The sequence below is a fragment of the Physcomitrium patens genome, chromosome 12 (assembly GCF_059467195.1).
Source record: "Physcomitrium patens ecotype Gransden chromosome 12, ASM5946719v1, whole genome shotgun sequence".
Classification (NCBI taxonomy): domain Eukaryota; kingdom Viridiplantae; phylum Streptophyta; class Bryopsida; order Funariales; family Funariaceae; genus Physcomitrium; species Physcomitrium patens.
Genome location: NC_143421.1, coordinates 14,218,952 through 14,242,347, shown reverse-complemented (window position 1 = coordinate 14,242,347; position 23,396 = coordinate 14,218,952). Strand labels below are relative to the sequence as shown.

Here is a 23,396-nt window from a genome sequence, read left to right as displayed (position 1 = left end):
CTATTTAGTTTTATTTTGGTCTATTATATCTAACATTGTAATGGGATTTATATTGCTATAGATTAGAAGAGTTTTAGATCTTAGAAAGAGTCCAATCTTGTTTTATTAGTAACAGAGCAAGTATTAGTTTGTTCTTTGGTAGTGTATTGAAAGCCACTGTCCAGTTAAAGGTCAATTGTTGTGGTTATGATGGATACTATTTTAAAGCTACCACGAGCTATTTGTAAAAAATCAGCTGGAAAAAAAAAAAAAAAAGGCATTATAATAGCAAATTCTAACAAGAAAATTGTAATATGGAAGATATGGCGGAGCAATCTTAGATGGAGACTCAAATATAACACCTCTTAAGCCAAATAACTACTCTACAAGGGAAAATAGAAGCCTCTATAGCAAAGAAGTTCACATCTACTAGGTTGAAATTGAATAAGCCCTATACCTACTTTGAAACTTCAACGTAAGAAGATGTATGCCAATGATTCCTCAACATTTGATGATAATTCTAACTATCTGAAGCAAACACCATTAAAAGAATTATATATGTAGCTACTTATTTGAGAGGTGAGGCATGCATTTGGTGGAGATTAAGCTCAAAGCTATGGAGCTCTAAGTAGATTTATAATTGAGAGGACTTTGAAACTAAGGTTAAGAGTCAATTTTGGCCCATCAATGCAAAGAAATTAGCATATGATCGATTGAGAATATTTTATTATTGAAAGCATGTTGTTCTCGTTGTATTCAAGCTTCAATATACCAAAGCAATTGAACTAATAGATGTGGATTCAAATACGGGGAAAGACTAGTTATATGAATTGGGTCTGTTAGTGTCACAATTGACTATACTCTGGCTATCTGAAATTAATTATCAAACTACAAAACACCAAAGCTTACTACTTCCATCTTAATTTAACATATAATCTATTTTATGACTATCAATTCAACAATACTTCTCTCAATCACAATTCTTCATAAGCAAATAATAAAAGCAAAGAAAATAAAGAGGTAGCACCAAGCTTATCCCAAGTTACGACTCTCACAGTCTGGCTCTTGGCTTACAACTCTCATAATCTACTCTCGGCTTATGAATCTCATAGTCTTGCTCTCGGCTTACGACTCTTATAGTCTGCTCTCGACTTACGACTCTCACAGTCTGCTCTCGGCTTACGACTCTCACAGTCTGCTCTCGGCTTATGACTCTCATAGTCTGGCTCTCGACTTACAACTCTCACAATCTGGCTCTCGGCTTACGACTCTCATAGTCTACTCTCGGCTTACGACTCTCTTAGTTTGGCTTCGAACTTTCTTTCCTCAACATATTTATCTTACCAAAAGTTGATCTGTCGGCTAGCAGATTCCAAAGGTTATGACCCTTTGAATTCTTAACCGTTTATTCCACTAACAACCTACTGTTACCAACTAAACTGCCTAACCATAAGTCTAATTCTGAAGGTTGTCAATAACCAACCAGTAACTTACTACAAAGTTTATTTACCTATTCTACATAGCTCCACTCCTAATTGTGTAGTGTCCTCACAAACATTATTTAACCTCAACTTATAAAGACGTAGCAGCATATATCTCCAAAGGTGTTGTCGCTGAAACTGGCGTATTGGTCTACACTCAATTATTGGCCTCATTCTCTAATGCGGCTAGTTTATTCTACAACATAGCAACCTCTATCTATAGTCGCTCTTGTCGTTCTTTTCAATCAATTTCCAACCTTGCTTTCTCAGACACCATGTTCGCCATTTTCTCTTTAACCACAAAAGAAAACATGATGCTTGTCAAGAGTCCCCCTCCTACTTCTTACTAAAGTCCAATCAATTGGATCGACTCCCCCTTTTGTAACAGAAAACCCGTCCCGAGTTTATATATAGTAAAGTTTAAGCTGATTGCCATTGATCCATGTCGTAAATTTAGTACCCATAAAATCTTCCAATTGTACTGAACCATTTAGAAATCCGTCAGTAACTCGATATGGCCCATGCCATCAAACTTGAAATTTTCTTGAAATTTTTTTAAATCGACTATCATAAAGAAGTACCAAATCATTTGGCATAAAAGCCTTTGGTCTAAGCTTACTATCAAAATAAGTCTTCCTTCATTTTTGGGTAGTTTCCATAATCATTAATGCATTGGCTCTAATTTCATCCAATTTTTCCAATTCTTCTAAACGGTGCCATAATGAATCCTGATATCTCAATCTAATATCTATAGCAATTCGTAAACTTTGGACTTCCAATTCAATAGGTAATATTGCTTCCTGGCTATAAACCAATTGAAAAGGGATAGCATTGGTAGTAACTTTATATGCAGTACGGTATACCCATAAAGCTACAAACAACTTAGTGTCTCAATGTGTTCCCACTCCTGAAACTGTTTTTGTTAAGATTTTACATAAAATTCCATTAGTCTTTTCCGTTTATCCATTGACTCTAGGGTGATACGGTGTAGTCTTTCGATGTTTTATCTTGTATTTAGTGGTAAGTGCTTCGATTGTACTATTTATAAAATGAGTTCCTCGATCATTAACCAATTCTCATGGACAACCAAACTGTGTAATAATATGTTCATATAAAAAAGTTGTTACTGTACTTACACTATTGGTTTTTGTAGCTACGGCTTCAGCCCATTTTGTTACGTAATCCATTGCTACCAGTATATATCATTTTTGTCCATTTCTCGAGGCTAGTGCAATTGGTCCTACAAAATCAATTCCCCATTTTTTAAAAGGCACTTGAGCCAGAATTAGTACCAATGGCATTGTTGAAGTTCCAATAGGTTGACCCGTTCTTTGACATGGGTCACAATAACGGATGAATTGGTAGGCATCTGCAAACATTGTTGGCCACCAATAACCATCCTGTAAAGCTTTACGAGCCATGCTGTTTCCTACAAAATGTCCACCACAACTGTCCAAGTGGCAACCTTCCAATATAGTATTCACTTCAGTCTGATAAAAACAGTGTCGCAAAACTCCATCCTTGCCTTGTTTATATAAAGTTTCACCAATCATCGTATAAGGTGCACATTTTAATATTAAGCATCGTTTAAGCTTTTCATTAAAATTAGGTGGAAAGGTTTGAAATATCAAGTATTGAATTATTTCACTATACTTTGGAGTAATTACATCTATCGCAAATAGTTCCGCATTGGATATTGCATCATGAATGGGTTCATTATCCAATATATTGGATAACCAAGATAAATGGTCTACATTAGAATGTGATTTTTTTGATCTTACTTAAATAGTAAAGTCAAATTTTTGCAAGAGTAAAATCCATTGTGCAATATGACCACTCAATTGAGGCTTATTAATTATATATTTTAAAGCATCATGGTTGACATGAAAAACAAATTTATAACCAAAAAGTTAATAACAAAACTTTTGTACGGAATAAATCATTCCCAATGATTTTCTTTCAGTTGTTGTATAATTTCTTTCAGCTGCTACCAATTGACGACTTGCATAATAAATAGGGTGATCAAATCCCTTGTCATCTTTTTGCCTTAGCACAGAACCAATCACGACATTAGATGCATCCACATAAACTTAGAATGGTTTTGTCCAACAAGGTACCACAAATATTCGTACTGAAACCAATTTTTGTTTCAATGTTTTGAATGTAATCGTACATTCCTTTGTCCAAAATAGTCTGGTCCCATCAGTTGGTGGTTTCTTCAAGAGATTTGTCAAGAGAAGGCATATAACTGTGAATAGATAGATAAATCATCGATAATAACCGACATGGTTGACAAATGTTCGAACACCCATAATAGTGTCTAGTTACTTTAATTCTACTATAATCTTTATTTTATTCGGATCTGTAGAAATGCTTGCCATCAAAATTATATGATTCAACAGTTTACTAGAAGACACATCAAATTGGTATTTTTTCGAATTTAAAGAAATTCCATATTTGGTACATTGATTCAAACATTGACCTAGACATTCTAAATGCTTGGCTCTTGTACTAAATGTACAGAAATTATCTAGAAATATTTCCATTGAAATTTGTAGATAATTTTGGAATGCTTATATCATTACCCTTTAAAATGTAGTTGGTGCATTACAAAGCCCAAACGGCATAACCTTATAGGCAAAGGTCCCCCAATCTGTAATAAAAGTAGTTTTTAACTAGTCTTCTTTTGCAATCTTAACTTGATTATAACTAGAGAATCCATCAAGAAATGAATAACATTCATGTCCAATGACACCATCCAATATACTATCCGTGAATGGTAAAGGAAAATAATCCTTTTTGTTAGCCGTATTTAATTTTTGGAAATCTTGACAGATGCAAACTTTTACATTCTTTTTCGGTACCATAATAATTGGTGAAACCTATTCACTGAAAGGAATCGCATAGATAAATCCAACCTCCAAGAGTTTATCCAGTTCTTCTTTTACCATAAGTGAGTATTTTGGATTAAGTTGATGTTGTCTTTGGCATACTGGTATAGCGTTCTCTTCTAATATAATTCGATGCTCACAAACTTCAGCTGGAATTCCTTTCAAATCCACATACGACCATGCAAAAGCAGTTTTATGCATTTAAAAGTAATCCATCTAAATTTCTTTCTCCTTGCTTTTTATACCGTCGTAAATCAAAATGATTTGGAGAGCCTCTCCTATACTTAAATTAATTGGTTAACATTGTGAAATTTCAGGAGTCTCTGGAATAATGTTCTGCTCAATTTCAAAATCTTTCATAAAATCTGACACATTAGAACTTTCTAACTCCAATTTCATAGTACTAACGTGATTAACATCCTGTCTATTCATCCAATATGTAATCATATGATTAGAATCGTCAAAAACATCTGGACGAACTAAGTACTCTCCCGGTCCCCTACACTGGTAGTTCATTCTAGTGTGCTTGACAACTTGCCTTGTATCAGTATAAATTGAATCAGGTGCACCAATTTCTTCTTCTGTAGACTCATCTTCACAATCCGACATAAATTTTGAACTAGCAACTTGAGTTTCTTTGTGATATTGGAAAAGGTACATTTGAAGCACAATTTTATCATTATCTTTTTCAATTGTCAATATATCATGGCCCTAGTCATTTCGAGCTTTAGCTTGATACAACTATGATCGCCTCAATAAAATTGGGTATGATAATATAGAGCTTCGCAATCGAAAGATAATATAATCAATTTTATAGGTAATTCCCGTAATTATCGTATCAATACTCCGTAAAATATCCATAAGTTTAACTCTACTGGAGTCAGCCATTCTCAAAACTACTATAATAGGTAATATGTGATCCAAACCCAACTCCTCCATTGTAGCGGCATTCATAAGATTTACACTAGATCCTCCGTCTACTTGCACTCCTGATAATTACACTCCATCAATTGAGACATCGATCGTTGATGCACCTAGATCGAGATTCAAACTTACTTTTCGGATTTCTTTATTTTGAGATCTGCGATGAATTAATGAGAAATTCAAGATAGTTCGGCACTCAGGTGCTACTGCCAATAGTTGCTTCATAGAGATCGTGGGCTGTATGGTACCCAAATCTTTTAGAATATCATATGGTTTTGTATTAGTGATAATTTCCAATGTCCGTTTCTTCTTCCTAATCCTAAACACCGATGCAAGTAAATTAGTTTTCTTTATATTAGAAATTGGTAAAGCTATTAGAACTAAATTTGATGGAGTCTATAAAATTGGTTCTTTCAATTGGTAAGATTGTTCTCTCAATTGGGCTAATATTGGTTCTTTAGAATTCACACCTCTGAGAAGATCTTTCAGCAAAAACTATGTTTCCTAAAACTATGTAGAGAATGGAACAGCTTGACACGGAACTGAAGCCTTCGTAATCGGTATCTCATTGGGATGCACAACCGATTCAGGTCTTATACTAGGTAAGGGGCCCATGTTAGGACCTAGATTGGATGTCTCCATAATTGGGTCCAATTGGCCCTTCGCTTCAGGATTACCCAAATATTGAATTGGTCGTTTTCCTTTTTGCTGACTTCTTGTAAGGATAGCTTGGACTACTTCTACCCGATAAACTGGTGAATCTTGAGGACATTGATTTATCTCCTCCATTTTTCCTTGGCTTTGGATTTGCTGATCTTGATTATTGAAATTGAACGGAGTATTACATTGTTGATAAGTATGTCTTGACTGCTTGTAATTCACACACATTGGCACATAATCGTCATTGGCTTTGGGATTGAGACATTCACTGGCATAATGATCAATCTGTCTGCAACGGAAACAATGAAGTGGTCTTCTTGCACTTCCATTTGGCATATTGGTTGTCTCCACCAGTATATACTTACTAGGCTTGTTCCATGTGGGATTAGAAAATGATCATGGTTGTCCCGTAAGTATGGAGGATATTTTGTTTGATGACCTCGGTGGAGCATATTGCTGATATCTCTATTGCTCCTTCCCGTAGTTCTGGGGGTTTGATGCAGACCTCTGATTAAAATTAGAACTTAGAAAATTATTGAATGCTCGATTTTGTCAATTAAATCGATTTCCATTCCATCCATAAATATTTTTCATTTGAACTTGATTGACTTCCCATTGAGTCGGTGGAATCATGGTCTGATTACTGAATTGTTGTTGCCTTTGTAAATGCCAGCAGTTTTGGATAGGGTGCTTTCTTCCACAAAATGTACATTGAACATTTGTTTGTCTAGGTGATCGACATTTCGTATCAAAATGACCTTGTTCCTTAAAATTATTATGCCATACATTAGGTCTCGTATTAGAAGGCTTATGTCGTTTCTCCTTATCTTTAACCAAATTCACGACCAATTCTTCCATTTTCTTTGTTAGATTTAATAACAAGGCTTCATTTGGATCTTTAACAGTTGTATTTGTGAACAACTCTTGTTGTTGATAGGTTGGTGATGTAAAATAAGGTATCATCATTATTGGCGCTATTGCTTGGAGTGGAGTAGCATTAATTGATTGTTGCAACATAACATTCTTCACATTAGAGGCAGCCATTTGTGGATAATTATCCATCGACACATTTCTTGATTGTATTTGTTGGCTTCCTGAACTTGGAATCATTGTGGCTCCCACTATTAACAATTGGTCATAATGACATTCTTCCCACACCTTTGCTCATTCCAACGATGCCTCTACCGTAGCTGATTGAGCCTCTTTTACAAATATTTTCAATTCTGGTGGATGCAAACCATTAATTAATATCGGCAATATAAACGCATCTGGCATTTGATTATTTGACCATTTATAAAGTATATCTGCGATCCGGCCAAAATAGGACTCTATGGATTCCCCCACAAACATCTTGCTATTCATAAAACTTTCTTGAAGCCGATCTTCAAATCCAATTGGTCTAAAATGGGTTTGGAAGGCATTGCTCAAGGCCTCTAAATTGAGAAATCTATCCACTAGTTGTCAGATATACCATTCAAAAGCTATATCTTTTAAAGTTGTTGGTAACCATCTCAACCAAATGTCTTCAATTCTACCATTATTAGCCACACAGGCTATCAAAAATTGAAATATATGGTGATCGGGATCAGAGCCCGACCAACCACTAAAAGTAGGTAATGGTGCCACACTTGTGGTGCGGTCTCCTACTATTCCCATTTGTACTGCAATTGGTACTTCTAGCACTTCCGCAGCCATTGGTATTATCACTGGTCTCTTATTATTTGAATCTGAATTTTTCTTCCTTTGGTTTTTCTTGGACCTGCAATTCTTTTTTGTCATTCCCGTAGGATATTTCTTATGTGTAATCGCTCCTGTCTTTCTTTTACTTGTCGATTAATTCTTTGATAATCCTTTTCCTCATGATTATCACTCATAATCTTTCATTCTTCTTTACAAAATCAATACTGTCTTGAATTATAACTCACATATTAGTAACCCTATAATTGGTTCTTTTCACATTCTCATTCAACATATAATTCCATCTCCTATACAATCAATTTCTAGCATTTCATATTGTTATCATTTCCCCGGCAACGGTGCCAAAATGTTGTTCTTGTTGTGTTCAAGCTTCAGTATACCAAAATAATTGAACTAATAGATGTGGGTTCAAACACGGGAAAAGACTGGTTATATGAATTGGGTCTGTTAGTGTCACAATTGATTGTACTCTGGCTATCTGAAATCAATTATCAAACTACAAAATACCAAAGCTTACTACTTCTATCTTAATTCAATACATAATCTATTCTACGACTATCAATTCAACAATACTTCTCTCAATCACAATTCTTTATAAGCAAATAATAAAAGCAAAGAAAACAAAGAGGTAACACCAAGCTTACCTGGGATTATAACTCTCAAAGTCTGGCTCTCGGCTTATGACTCTCACAGTCTGGCTCTCAGCTTATGACTCTCACAATCTGGCTCTCGGCTTACGACTCTCACAGTCTGGCTCTCGGCTTATGACTCTCACAGTCTGCTCTCGGCTTACGACTCTCATAGGTTGGCTCTCGGCTTACAACTCTCACAATCTGAGTCTCGACTTACGACTCTCACAGTTTGGCTCTTGGCTTATGGCTCTCATAGTCTGGCTTTGATCTCTCTTTCCTCAACCTATTTATCCTACTAAAAGATGATTCGTCAGCCAACTGATTCCAAAGTTTATGACCCTTTGAATTCTTAATCATTTATTCTACTAACAACCTACTGTTACTAACTAAACTACCTAACCATAAGTCTAATTCTCAAGGTTGTCAATAACCAACCAATAACTTATCACAAAGTTTATTTACCTATTCTACAAAGCCAAACCATTAGATTGGAGATTATTTAAAATATTAAAATTCACGCACCAATAAATCAAGGGAGGTTTATAATCTCAAGGCTCACTAAGTTGATAAAGAAGTAGAGCAGAGAAATGGGGCTTCTTAGTAAAGACATCAAGGGCCATTATTGGAGATAGTTGTTGTCTCTTAGAAACAAACAACATGGCCTTAAACAACTATCAGAAGGATCAACTAGTTTGTCTAACAAATCAAATAAGAGGACATCCATGTTGAGTGCATGTAGATTATGGCTTTACAAAAAATTGCATCTCAATTGGAATTGTCAATTGACTTGAGATTAAAACCAAGGTAATTAAAAGAAGAAGTATATACCTAGCAGATGATTGAGAGAATGTATTGAGTAAAACATGTGAAGAAGAAATCTTAAGATTGAGTGATACCTATGCATTGAGGGAGAAGTTTAGAGTAACAAAGTTCATATATGTTGTTATCTTTGGTATGCCATGGATAGAGGCAAAAAATAAAGAAGTTGATTGGCTAGCAAGAATAATCTCTTTCAAAGATGGTGGATAAAAGGTGACACTTTGTGCCTCCATATTGAATGAGGTAGCAAATTGATATACAGCTAAAGGCTTATTTGTAGGGATGACATTTATAAAGAAATAAATATAAGATAAGCAACCAATATATGTGGTGGTTCCAAAATTTGCCTTAATAATAAGAAAGATAATTGAAAGAATAAAACAAGCAAAATAATTCATATGTCACTATTGAGATGTCTTTCCAATCAACTTACATAATGGAGTGCTATCCAATCAAGGTGCCTCCTTCCAAATAAAACTATTGTTTAGATCCAAATTGGTAAATCAGTCAATTTATCACCTAATACCAAATAAACTTAAAAAGCTGTAAAAGATATTGGACGAACTCTTAGAAAAAGACCTCATTTGAGAAAGCATATTGCCATGAGGAGCACCTATATTCTTTACATCTACAAAAGATGGTGGACTTTTGCTTTGCATCAATTATCAAGGCCTCAATAATAGACTATTAAGAATGCATATTTACTTTTATGCATAGATGGTCTTCTTGACTAACTTCAAAGTACAATCATCTTTAGCAAATTGGAACTTCAAAGGAACTATTGGCAAATACCTATTGCAAAAAAAGATATAAAAAAGTTGGCATTTCATATGCATTATGGACATTTTGAATGGCTTATTTTACCTTTTGGTCTTTCAAGTGCTCTAGCTTCTTTTATTGATCACATGAACAAATTGTTTTGAGATCTTTTGAATAAGTATGTGGTTGTTTTCATCAATGATATCTTAGTTTATAATAAAATCTTTGCAGAGTATGAGTAACATCTATAGAAAGTGTTGCATTAGCTATAAGATACTTACTTTTATTATAAGTAATCAAAGTGTGAACTTTGGAAGTCAAAGGTCACTTTTTGGGGGCATGTACATGGAGCAAGATAAGGTGAAAGTGATAAAGAATTGGCCAACCCCTAAAGATGCTTCTGAAGTCCATTCATTCATAGGCCTTATTGGATATTATTGCCATTTTATTCAACAATTTGCACACATTGCTACGTCACTAACAAGCTTATTGAAGGGTGCTCCATTTAAATGGAAACTTGAGTAGAAAAAGGCCTTTGATAAGTTGAAGGAGGCACCCATTATTGCTCCAATGCTGCAACCATATGATTCTAATCTTTCTTGTAGATTTGATATTGATGCTTCCAACTTTGCTATTAGTACTGTCTTTTAGCAAGACTTTGATACAGGCCTTCAACTTATGGCGTATGAATTATGCAAGTCTAGAAGGACAAAGTGCAATTATTTTGTACGTAATTGATAGCAACTAGCAATTATACATGCCACAAAGCTATGGAAATGCTATCTATTGGAAAAACTAGTGATTGTTCAAACTAACCATTGGCCCTTGCTACATGATTTGAATTTAAAAAATATGAAATCACAACATCATTGGAAAGAACAATTTCAGCTCTTTTATATTCAGTTTGAGTACAAGTAAAGACAACAATACACTATTTCAGATATCTTATTGCATAGACCAAACTTGAAGGGCAAATTAGAAGAAAATGTAAAAATTGCTACCATTAGTAGTGTCAATTCAAACCTAATTAGAGGAGCAGAATAGAACAAAGCTATGCATTGGAATATTTATTTTAAAATGATTATCGATCAACTAAATAGAATCAACGTATAATATTAATATTAACATCTCAATAATTACTTGTTCTATTTCAAGAAGTGGATTTATATACATGATGATGTTATCTTCTAGATGTGCATACTTCAAGAAAGACACAACATTCCAATATCTAGACATCTAGGACATAAGAAGATTCTAAAATAGATCTCAAGGACATGATTTTGGGTAGATTTAGATCGTAATGTTTAAGCTATTGTGTACTCTTGTGAGTCATGCTAATGTACCATTCCATGCAACATAGCATCTCTTTGTCTATTATAGCTAATTCCACTACCTATAGCACATTGGAAGTAGATGACTATGGATCTCATTAAATATTTAAAGCAAATGCCTCACAATGATACTACAATTGTTGTCTTTGTGGATTGACTCTTGAAGCAACTTAACTTTGCTGTAGTGCACTTCAATATTGATGCCTTAGCATTTGCATGGACCTTTTTCAACATTGTCTTTTGTCACCATAGATTACTTCATGTCACCATTTTAAATCAAGATCTAGGCTTCATAAGGAATTTATAGTAGGCCTTATTCAAGCTATTGAATATACAACTTGTCATGTCCATAATCTTCTATTCTCAAATAGATGGACAAACGAAGCATGCAAATTGGGCCTTAGAAGATATGCTATGGATATTTGTGATAGTTCACTATAATAACTTGGGTGAATATTTGACGTCCTTGGAATTTGCTCATAATAATAGTATCCAAGAAAATTCCAATCATTTACGATTTTTTTTTAACACTAATCAACATCCACTTATACTAGCAATTGTCTATCATTCCATTGACACCAATAACTTCACAATAGAAGAGTTTATACAACAGCTTGCAACGACCTTACAAGAAGCACAACACTAGCTTCTTACTGCACAGAATCAACAAAAGCAATATACAGATAACCACCAGCAATACAAGACCTTCCAAGAAGGTCACTAGGTGTTACTCTCCAATGCCAACTTTCCACTTACTACATCAACCAAAGTCCATAAATTGGCACGTTAGTGGCTTGGACCTTTTTGCATTTTTGCAATAATTTTTGATGTTGTATATTGCCTCGAGCTTTTGTCACATATTTGGATCTATCTAATCTTTCATGTTTTGCAGCTCAAGGAGTTTCATACTAAACCAAGGTACTTCCCAAACCGACACCAATCACTACAACCACCACTGGTTATGATTAATGACAAACATGAGTATGAAATAGACAACATTTTGGAACATCGTTACTTTGGCTCTAGCAATAGACATCCACAACTTCTATACAAAGTCCTTTGAAAAGGTTATTCCATTCACAATGCAACATGGAAACTTATACAAAATCTCATCTATTATCAAGAAATAATTTGGAGATACCATCCAGAGCAAAACTAAGACATTCCGCATTAATGGAAGGGGATTAACTATAATGGGGCATAGTTAAGATATTTGTATTGTTGACGTATAGAAATAGGTAGTTGAAACTGTTATTGAGAAGTTTTTAGAATTAAGACTAGGTTGGTGGTCTATATGGGATCTACCATGGGACATTCTAGAAAAGACTTAAGGTGGTTATCTAAGTAGGCCCATTTCTAAAATCTTCTAGAAGTGGTGGTTATTTTGATGGATCTACCATTAAAAACATTCTAAATAGTTCTAAGATGGTTGGACAAAGTATAATTAAGACTGGCTGAGACTATTTGGATATTTGGTCAAGTATGGCTTTAGTCTCTTTTTTTAGTAAAGTTTGGTTTGCATTTTTCTCTTCTATTTTGTTTTTTTCTGTTCTATTAACTTTTGCTTTGTTTTGCCTTTCATATTCCATTCAGTTTAATTTTGTTCAATTTTGTTTTAGTTTGTTCTATCCTATGTTGTGACAGGATTTATGTTCCTATGGATTGGAAAAGTTTTAGATCTTAGAACGAGTCCAGTCCCCTTTTAGTAGGACTATGATATCACTAAGCATAGAACTTGGAAGCTCCTAATTGAAGCTTTGAAAAGCAATGCTGCTTCTATAATTGTGGTGGATTTCATGGTCTTTAATTTCTTGCCTTTGTTTTTTTGCAAGACATTGTTGAATTACTAATACATATGAATGAATGAATTCAAGCCTGATAATTTGTTTAGATGCTTTAACTAAGTGTGATTCTTAGATAATTTATTGAAACTTTAAAGACTATTTGAAAAGCACAAAGGTTCTCTAGGATTTGAAGACAATACCTTACAAGATTATTAACAAATTTCTAAGGAAGACAACTTTGAAAACCTAATGGCAAAAGCTTGGATGATTTAAATAGTATCCAAAAATGGCACAAACAAATATATTGGTAGCAAATTTAGAAGTTTAGAATGAGACAGGCAATATTCACTGGTATATATATATATATATACACACACACACACAAGCATGCACACCTATACATAACTTTTAAAAAATGTTGATTTTAAACTACTTCAAATTTAACTACAATTCCAAAAAATCTAAAAATGTCTGATTATCCTTAAAATAAAAATAAGCTTGAGGTTTATTTTATGTAATAAAATAGTTTTGATATAATTTTATTAGTTATAAGGAAATGCTATTCTAAATACATGACCTCATTTCAAAGAAAACATGACGTAATACTTTGACTAACTTCAGTTTGAGATTCTCTGTTAACTAATGATTGACATTATTAATAATAGACAGGTTTAACTACAATTCAATGATACAAATAATTACTTAAGATTGCAAATACTTACAACTACAGTTTTGATGATCGACTTCTAATGCATCAGAATGTCATACTCTCAAGTACATTGAAAATTCGAAGTTCCAAAATTGGAAACAGATTCAAGAATAAACAGCCTAGAAAATGTAATAAGCATCTCTGAAATGAAATTCTAAAAAGAATAAAGAAAAGAAAAACAGTAGTAATAATGATAATTTAATTGTATATTACAACAAACTAAAAAAATTGATTTTGCTTTGACACATTCAAATCAAAGACAACGTAGCACATTGCAAGGAAATTCAATCATTCAATCGATATTACTCAACACATGCTCAAAAGCATAATAAGGTCAACTAGACCTACAGAAGCCTCTCTCTACTAGGAAGCTACAAGAGGATTGAAGCAACACATCGTAATCGCAAATATGTACGTGTTTGTATCAGACATCTCACTCGTTGAATCGTTTTATTCTACTCCAAGACTGTAGAAAGGATTTGTACAAATAGATACAATAGAAGACCAGCCAATGTTTTGAGGATTTAGTATTTCGGAGCGCCCACACCAAATTTCTTTCATGAAAACTGAAGAGAGGATGCTGCAGCAGTGGTATATAATATGTTTGGATTCTCGTGAATGGCAATGAAGCGCTTGAAGCCAAGCCCAAGATGATTGAGAATGCACCACGCCCACCTGGAATATAAAAGCATTTATGTTCACATATACGCACTTTGGTGCCATTCTGCTCCTGTTTTTTATCCATAGAATCCTGTCTCAAACCCAAAGATGCACAAGTGACAACCTAGATTCCAGCCACTTCGAGAAATGCCCAACTTTACAACTTCTTCTCAGACAGCCGGGATGTTGGAGAAGGAGAAGCCCTTGTAACCCTTGTAAGCATAATACGCAATCCTAGTGTAGTAGAACCCGGGCAGGAATAGAAGTGTTCCAAGGATGGCAAAAGCGATGCCTGTCACAGAACACACAATGGAAAGAAGAATCAGAACCGTAGTTCCTATCAATGCCTGCACCTGCTAACATATCAAATGGCCACTGATGAGATATCAGAAAGAGAAATCAACAGAGTGGTGTATGTGTGTGGTAGAATCAAAATTTCAAATTCCTTAGATTTGTTGGATCCAGCCATGAGATAATCATCTAACATTCCAACCATTCCAATGGAAGACTTCACAACAATCTTGAAATTCCACAAACTAAGCGAACAAAAGAGTATCTTATTTTGATCATTTAAACAAAAAAAAATCCTATTGACAACAAATATCACAATATCCAATTTATCTAGGCCCAATAGAATATTAATTAAATTCTGGACGGAGAGTGTTGCGGCACTATCCCTTATTCGAGGAAGTTTGTCATCACAGGCACGAAAACACAAAAAAAATCTCGAAATACCTACAAGGCGAACAAACCCACGAGACCAAATCATGGATGCCCTAGTACTTAATCTAATTAGAGTACAAAGAAAAGAGTGAGCAATTCACCAGCCCTGATCACCTAAAGCAAACAGCAAACTCAACTCAACGACCATGATTCGTACAGTCTAAAATGCACATATTCTCTGGATGGTTGTCCAACTATCCCTATGGTTGACGTTCAAACTCTAGTTTTTGGTAGGAGAGCAACTGCACACCGTAAACTACTTACGGTATCATAAAACTCCTGGCAACCTCAATGCTACATTTCTCAGTACACAAATCTCATCAACTCGTTCCACGCTGTTGAATCTAAAAACGTGATCCAATTCAACTCTTCAAAGTTGCCAGGATCACGATACCACCACGCGACACATCAAGAAGAATCTGCCACTTGACAAGGGTTTGCAAACGAAACCCCCGATCAGAACCCACCCAAAATCGCCAATCCTCGCCACCACAAAACCTCTAAACCACGCACAAACCAAGAGTAAAAGCACGAAGCGCATCAACCGCAGCGCACTCACCGTGACCGGTATCCCCACCAACTTTATACGCCGCCATAAAAACACCAAAGATGATTCCGAGCGTGCCGAGCGCGAGGAGCGTGACAGCGAGCGCAATTTCCTTCACAGGAGGGCCGTTGTGGACAATAAACGTCCCGCCACTGACGTCGTCCCTGATTGAAAACGTATGATCAACGTAGGCCATCGCTCCCGAAACCCCGCACCTCGAATTCCTCAAGTAGTGGAGCTCGGAATCCAGCCAACAACTCCCGCAATTGATCTTGTTGGGTGATCGTCTCGCTCGCTGGGTTCTAATCCGAAGGTTCAAGGAGAACTCTATCCCGATGGGGATCATGTAGACGCGAAAAAATAGACTCTCAGCAGCCTGCTTGCTTTCTCGCTTGCTTGGGATGTGGCTGGCTATGGCGAAGACTCAAAAAGGCTTTCTCGACGTGGAACGCGAAGTGACGAACTGAAGTCAATTAGTCAGCCTGTCCCACTCACTAATGCTTTTCTTTTACTACCTTGCATCTTTCTCGCCCGGCATTTTGCCTTTTCTTTCTGTGTTGGCTTTTCTTTTTATTCTTACTTTTAACGCCTTCTTTCGTCTTTCTTTGTCCAGGTCACTGTTGAACCCTCTGACCGTGTCCGCATTTTATTCCATGTGATGACCGATTTGCTTCGCTGCCCATGCGTTCACACTACGGAGATGGTTCAGAAACCTCCGTTTTCACATTGCAGGAATTTTAGTCGACCACTGTGTTCAGCCGTTGTTGTGTGGGAATTAGATTGAATGCTTCAAATAGAATTTGAGGGTTTGGAAAATTGAACTCGAAATTAGTTGGATGCAGATTCGTGCTGTGAATAACTTAGAATTGAATGTGGATTAGATCTAAGGAATGGATAGTATGGGGATATATTTATATATATATATATATATATATATATAGATAAATGATGGGGATATATGCAAATAGAAGTTGAAATCAATACTACTCTCTCAAACACATGTGAAACTTGAAATCTCAAAGTTGGGCCATAAGTGAATTTAAATAAATAAAAATTCAGAAAACATCTTGAACAAAGTCATGTTCAAAGGAGGTTAATTAAGTTATCATCAGATTATACACATATTATTAATTTTGTATAGATTTAAAAACACATATGTTTATTAACATTTATAAATAGGAAACTGCATGAATAACATTACACTATGTTGATTTTAAATAAGCAGAGTGCACCAAATTGGCATTTTATTTCTATTTTCAAACTTTAAAATATTATGTTAAAAAAATACATGATATTACATCAAAATATACTATTATTTTATGATACATTTATAAATTTTTTATAAATTGTAAGCCCACATAATTATGAGCTCAAGTAAAAATACAGTTGATTCACTTGTAAAAAAAAAAAAAAAGTACAAAGTATAAATCCTATTAGATTTTTAATTGGCATTCTTAAAATCTAAAATTGCATTGTTTCTAAAAGTAACAAAAATATAATGTTGAATTCTTAATATTTTATTCAAATTAATTAAAAACACTACTACATAGTTTATATAATTTATACTTTTTGTTCTGTTAAGTTGTGAGTTCGATGTCATCTTCATAATATTCTGCTACTTGTGTAGTCAATTCAATAACTATTAATTTTTAGAAATATATTGATATACAAGATTTGATTTTTGATGCATATCAATAGGACCAAGTTTTTTAATATTTTAAGTATTATTATTTTAAATATAAACAAAATCTTTATATCTTTTATTAATATTCAATATATTTAAATAATTTATAATTATAAACATTAATTATAATTATGGTTTTAATTAATTTAGTTAATTATTTAATGAAATTATTTTAAAGTATCAACGTAATAAATAGTCAGTTATCAACTAGTTTCTAATCAATAACAAGAATTGCTAAAGAGCATGAAATTTTTATTAGTATTACAAAAGATCAATCATATCTAATAAATTTAAATTATTGTAGAATTTATAATTTAGAATAATTTTTTTTTTGTTATTTAATGAATAAATGGAGAAATTTTAATTGATTATATATATGATTTTAAAAATAATTTTATTAATATATGTGGTTTTTTTTTGTATGTTTGTAAAAAGATTAAGTTTAGATGATTTTTCTTAAAAGTCAATAATCAAAACTTTATTCTTATAAACTACATTATCCGTTTTATTGTTATTAATTAGTTATTTAATAATTATCTTATAATCATTTTTTTATTTTATCTATTTATTTATTTTATAAAATTAATAATATAAAATAAATATTTTTATAAATTCAATGAAAATGATTAAATTAAATTATTCTTATTCTTTGTTAACATTTTTAATAATTTTTTAATCTTTATTAACATGTTTAATAAGTTCTTAATCTTTGTTAGCATGTTTAGTGAATTATTTGACAAAAAATTAGCTTATAAGTTTAAAAATATGTATCTATATTTTTTGATGCACAATATTAAGTTTTTTTTATTTTTTAAATTAATAGTATTTAGATTTGAATAAGTTATCTATGGTAGATTCATAGACATACATATTTATTCCAACAATTACTTATATGATTAGGTAGAAGTATGTAAAAAAAAATTAATTTCATAATATCTTCTAGAGATGCTTCCTAGAAGCTTAAAAGACATGGTTTTGACTTTATACTTGTTTATAATTGATTAGTAGTTTAAAAACTTGATCAACAAGTTAACCACATATCACATGTGTAGATAGCTTGTGGAACAAGCTAATTATGTGGCACACATATAAAAAACTTGTCTTGCAAGTTTAGATATGTGTCTTGCAAAGTCAATATATGTTAGAAGTCCTATAAAACATTGCCATGTAGCTCTTTGGTTAGATAGTATATATAGAGACAAGAGTGAAGCCTTCTTCATTCTTGTCAACAACTTAGGGTAGAAATGTTTATAATAAATTAGTTAACAAGACTTGATACACAACTTAATAAATTAAAAAATGATTACAAAGTAATAGAGAAATAAGTCTAGAAGTCATTTTTTTTAATTTTTTTAATTTTATGATGGTTAGAATGGATGGATAAATTTAATAATAGAATAGGTCTATTTCATATTCTTATAATTTTTTTATTATTATTACATAAAATGTGTAAACTTATTTTATTTTTAAAAATATAATTAATTTTATAAAAACTATATATGTAAAAAAATATGATTAATTCATATGATTCATTACAAAAAAATCTATTAATTATTAGAGGTTATTAATCATTAATGCTAGCACATTGAAGGTATAATAAAAAGCATCTTTGTCAAGATCCTACAATCCAAAATACTCTTTTTTTCCTTTATCTTTGTTAATTAGTTTTGTTGAATAATAAAAGTTTGTAAAAAACAACTAATTATTAGAACTTAGAAGCTATTATGCATTATAGAATGGAGTCAATTCCTAAATTATGATTAATTATTAAAAATTATTAGTTTTAAGAAGCTTGATTATTGGGAGAATTTTCCCTCTTTCTATATATAAAAGCAAATTTTAACTTTTAAAGTTTATAAAAAATAAAAAGATAAAAATAAAGTTGTTATACTAGTATAATTTTATACTGTTTATTTATCTATTGTTTCTTAAATAATAATAATAATAATAATTAAATAAAAATAATAGTAATAATTTCTTAAATGTTTTTTTTTTTTTTTTTTTTTTTTTTTTAAATCACCATCAAAATCTATCACAAAAATTGGAGATTTTATATTATTTCAAAATACTTTTGTAGGAACCTTGTACTCATTTGAGTTGATCACATAACAATTTCTTCTAATAATGACAAGCTAATCATCTTGAATTATTAGGCTATCAAAAAGCTTGTAATTTCAATTAATTTCAAATACCAAGTTTGTTATGGCAGAAATCCTTGACAAGATATGCACAACTATATTTCCTAGCATGTGACTGATTTAGTCGAATGTAATTGAGAATCTCATATTCGTCACACACCCAGTTTTTGGAGAAAGAGAATTATAATTTGGGTGTTCTCCATTTCCGAGGCTGAGATCCGAAACCCTAACTTTCGTCCGCGTAAGGGCTTTGCTTCGACGAGGCACCACCACCACCAGCTCTTCAGAGTGTCAAACACACACACACTCTCACACACGCCCCACACACCGTCCAAATCCTGACGCCAACATGGACGGCTACAGAAAAAGCTGAAGTAACGCGGATAGTTTTGATGACGTAGCCTGTCAGTGGCGATGGCAGGCCCTTCCCGAAATAGGTTTTTATCGTCGATGAAAGAAGAACTACAGCGTGGCGATCGAGATACTTGACTGTGCGATTGACTACAATCGCAGTGTGGCGTCCACGACGGGAGAATCGTAGGGTGACGGATTAATGTTTTGTGGGAAAGAGCGCGTGCAATGGAGACCAACTTTGGAGGCACTCGTTGCCGTGGCTTTCGGCAGGTCGAAAAGGATGAGTACGAAGAAGAAGACGAAAGACACGAAGCAAATAATTAAATTTCCGATAATCCATCGCGGCCTTGGGGCATTATCGTAGGATTCTTTTACATATTTTTTTACTTCGGGTTCCCTCTTTTGATTTTGAAGTTGATGGCCTGACTGACCATTGCTGAATGGTGCAGAGTTGGGCTTCGATTCGGCATCATTTTCCGTTTCCAGGAGGATTTGTCAAAGATTGTGGAGTGATGGGGAAGTTGGGGAGATTCTAGAACGTCACAGTCTGTGGGGGTACGTTCTGCAATTCCTAGGAGCGATCAACCGAGACTGGTGAGGGGGAAGAACCCTTCAAGAGCCGGACTGTCGTCCGTCGAGGAGTCGCCAATCTCGAGAACTGGGGGCGACCATTCATCCGGCAGATTCTGCGCCACGTAGCCAGTGTGACAAGCTCATGACGATATTGACGGAGTTTCGGGGGCCAGGGTGGTTCCTCGAGGGAGTGTGGAAGGGGAATGGCAGCTTGTTTCGACTGCATGGGACGCACATGCGGCGAACAATGGCGTCCCGAGGCTGAAAAATTGCCACTGAAACTATGTTTTCCCCAAAATAGGTATCTAATTAAGTAGAGAAGCATCGGACCAGCCAGGTTGGTGAGGGACAGAATCAGAAGGGAGCGTGGCAATTAAAAGGAAGCATCACTGGCGGTCCCCTTAGACCACACCCCCACACTCACCCACGCTCAAAAATTTGTGGACGAAAAAACCGGCAAGAAAAAGGACACTGTCCTCATCTCTGTCGATCGTTGCTATTCCTTCCCCGCTCAGGATTGTTAAAGCAGTAACGTACATCCCTCTGGACGATTTCTGAATATAATCGCTTCCACCTCTTTTTTAATCGTATAAAAGCTGGGTCATTGATATTATTATTATTATTATTTGGTATTCTGTGCCAGGGGTGTTGTAGTTTGTTGTTGTACGCGTTCGTGCGGTGATCTTAAGGTGAGTCGTGTTGGTGGTTTGGGTAAATGGTTTTAGTCTTTTTAGAGACGTTGGGGGATTAGTATTGTTGAGGAGGAAGAGGCGGAGGAAGGAGGAAGGAGAGGAGTTGTTGATGATATGGGCGATTTGGGCAATTGGCGGAAATTGGACAGTGAAACAGTATGAGAGGGAGTGGAGGGTGTCAGAGGATGCACGCGGTTGTTCCAGTGCGGGAGGAGGTGTTGACGAAGGAGAATATGGAGCGTGGAGCGTCGAAAAAGGATGTGAGAGAGGAAGACTGGGTGAAGGAGGTGCTGGAAGGGGGATCGTTGCGGAATGTGGAGCTTGAGGATGGAGAGCACGGATGGGCGTCGCCCCAGGCAAGTTTGTTCATGGTGCGCGGGCTGAATTATTTTCAGAAGAAGTTGAAAACGCCGTGCTCGGAAGCGCTGCTGGAACCCTTGGGCGTGGATTGGTTGCGCTCCAACGGAAAGCTGGACCACGTGCTGGCCCATCCTGGTAACAGGGTGATGCAAGCGTTTGAGAAGGCGAGCGGAGAAGCTCGGAAAACATCCTTCATCGTGGCTATCAATTTGCAGGTCCCAGGTAAGGATCACCACAGTGCCGTGTTCTATTTTGTGACGGACGAGCCCATTGTGGAGGGCTCCTTGTTATACCGGTTCATCCACCAAGACGATGCGTTTCGGAACAGCAGGTTCAAGCTAATCAATCGGATTGTGAAGGGCCCATGGATCGTCAAAACGGCAGTAGGGAATCATGCCGCATGCCTGTTGGGCAGAGCTCTCACATGCCGGTACATGAGAGGACACAACTACCTGGAAATCGACGTAGATATCGGCTCCTCCACTGTAGCGAATGCGATCTTGCATTTGGCTCTGGGTTACGTTACGACCGTGTCCGTTGACATGGCCTTCCTTATCGAGGCCCAGAGCGACGAGGAGTTGCCCGAGAAGCTGCTTGGGGCGGTACGCATCGCCCAAATAGAGATGGAGACGGCTTCTTACCTTGAGGTTCACCATGAAAACAGCGCTTTACCCAGCCACCACCAGCCGGTATACCAATCCAGCTTGTACTGGCGCAAATTTGGCAAGAGTTTGTCTAAATTCGGCGGCCATGGGAGCAAGAATGGGAGAGTTGATGCAGAAGACGTTGGAGAGAAATAATGTAGTTGATGATAATGACGATAGACACCCGAAAAATCTCACCTTCGATCGTTTTGATGGAAAGTTCTCAGGCTCTCTACTTGCCTGGTGTAATTATTGGTGAAGGATGCACAAGTGAGGTCATGAAGCTCTGCTGCTCAGAGTGAGCATTCGATAAGCACATTCCTAATTTTGTAGAACTATGCAACATTCGTAGTGTTTCGATCGAATACGAGAAGCTAACTGAATTCTCAAGCTTCGGCATGTAAAACGAAGGCCATTCTCTATACATCTCTGGCAACGTCCAGAGTACCACGGATAACCGATTATTCACAGTGGGGGCCCTGAAGGCGTTGCATTTCTTGGATGTTTGCTCTGCATCTGTATGGTTTTACGCTGATTCTTTTGGATGCACTGCTCACATTGAATGCGTGGGAGGGGTAAAAACCCATCGCGTCCATGAGAGGTGCAGTGCAAAGTGTTCTGGAAGATTTCTGTCAGAACTGATCGCTGCAGGGTGTACTGTCCAGCCTTGATGTCATCGCCATTTGTTCACCAGCTCTGATGTCAGTCTGTGCTTGGGCTGCCCCACAGATTGTAGTGGTCGTCGCCCATGCATTGCTTTCCACAGCAGGACCTGGCAAGGTCTTCCTTTCTAATCACTTTCTGCAATTCCAATGGTACCCATGCTGCTGTGAGAACTCATCACAATGGATGGAATAGTCATATTTGTGTTGGGTATTTCAGCGCTTTCAAAAGCTCAAAAGTTGCTTCTTGCATGTCATTCTGTAGCGATTTAACATGATCCTTCCTCTGTTTTGGTTTAGTTTCTAAGCTGTCGTGAGCTACGTATCCTGATTAGGGCACACGAGAGTGCGAGGCTAAAATTTCTCCGTGTATCTGCTGCAACATATGATATTTCTAGGATTACACCGATTTCTCTGAGCACACAATCTAGAGCGTAGCCCAAATCACGTCAGTAATGGTGGCATGAAAAGTGAATTTGGCCATTCGCTTGGCATCGTTGCCAATGTAGCTCCAGACAGTAATGAAACAGCAGTTACAGCTCATTTCGGACCCATCTCAGGTGTAAATTATTTCACAAGAGTATCTTAGAAGGTACTACCTGGGAAATTTCCACATCAAAAAAGTACTGGTACCACAATGGACAATGGTTCACGTCACATGAAGAAGAAAAAACTGATATACTAAAAACCTC

The 23,396-nt window shown here is 35.5% G+C and overlaps 2 protein-coding genes and 1 long non-coding RNA gene across 3 annotated transcripts; 2 read left to right on the top strand and 1 right to left on the bottom strand.

The window, feature by feature from the left end:
* Positions 1-13,939: 13,939 nt before the first annotated feature.
* On the bottom strand, positions 13,940-15,994 carry LOC112290027 (uncharacterized). The gene is made up of 2 exons (XM_024535907.3): positions 15,610-15,994; positions 13,940-14,619 (listed from the first exon to the last, which is right to left on the bottom strand). The coding sequence occupies exons 1-2, from the start codon at positions 15,941-15,943 to the stop codon at positions 14,498-14,500; spliced, it is 456 nt and encodes a 151-aa protein (XP_024391675.1). The 5' UTR covers positions 15,944-15,994; the 3' UTR covers positions 13,940-14,497.
* Positions 15,995-19,821: 3,827 nt separating this feature from the next.
* Positions 19,822-20,941, top strand: LOC149988050 (uncharacterized). Its single transcript, XR_016505835.1, has 2 exons — positions 19,822-20,133; positions 20,223-20,941. It is a non-coding gene; the product is annotated as an uncharacterized LOC149988050 (long non-coding RNA).
* LOC112289840 (protein ENHANCED DISEASE RESISTANCE 2) lies at positions 20,432-22,512 on the top strand. The gene has a single exon (XM_024535488.3). It carries the CDS (start codon positions 21,197-21,199, stop codon positions 22,196-22,198), a length of 1,002 nt encoding a protein of 333 aa, XP_024391256.1. The 5' UTR covers positions 20,432-21,196; the 3' UTR covers positions 22,199-22,512.
* The last annotated feature ends 884 nt before the right edge of the window (positions 22,513-23,396 follow it).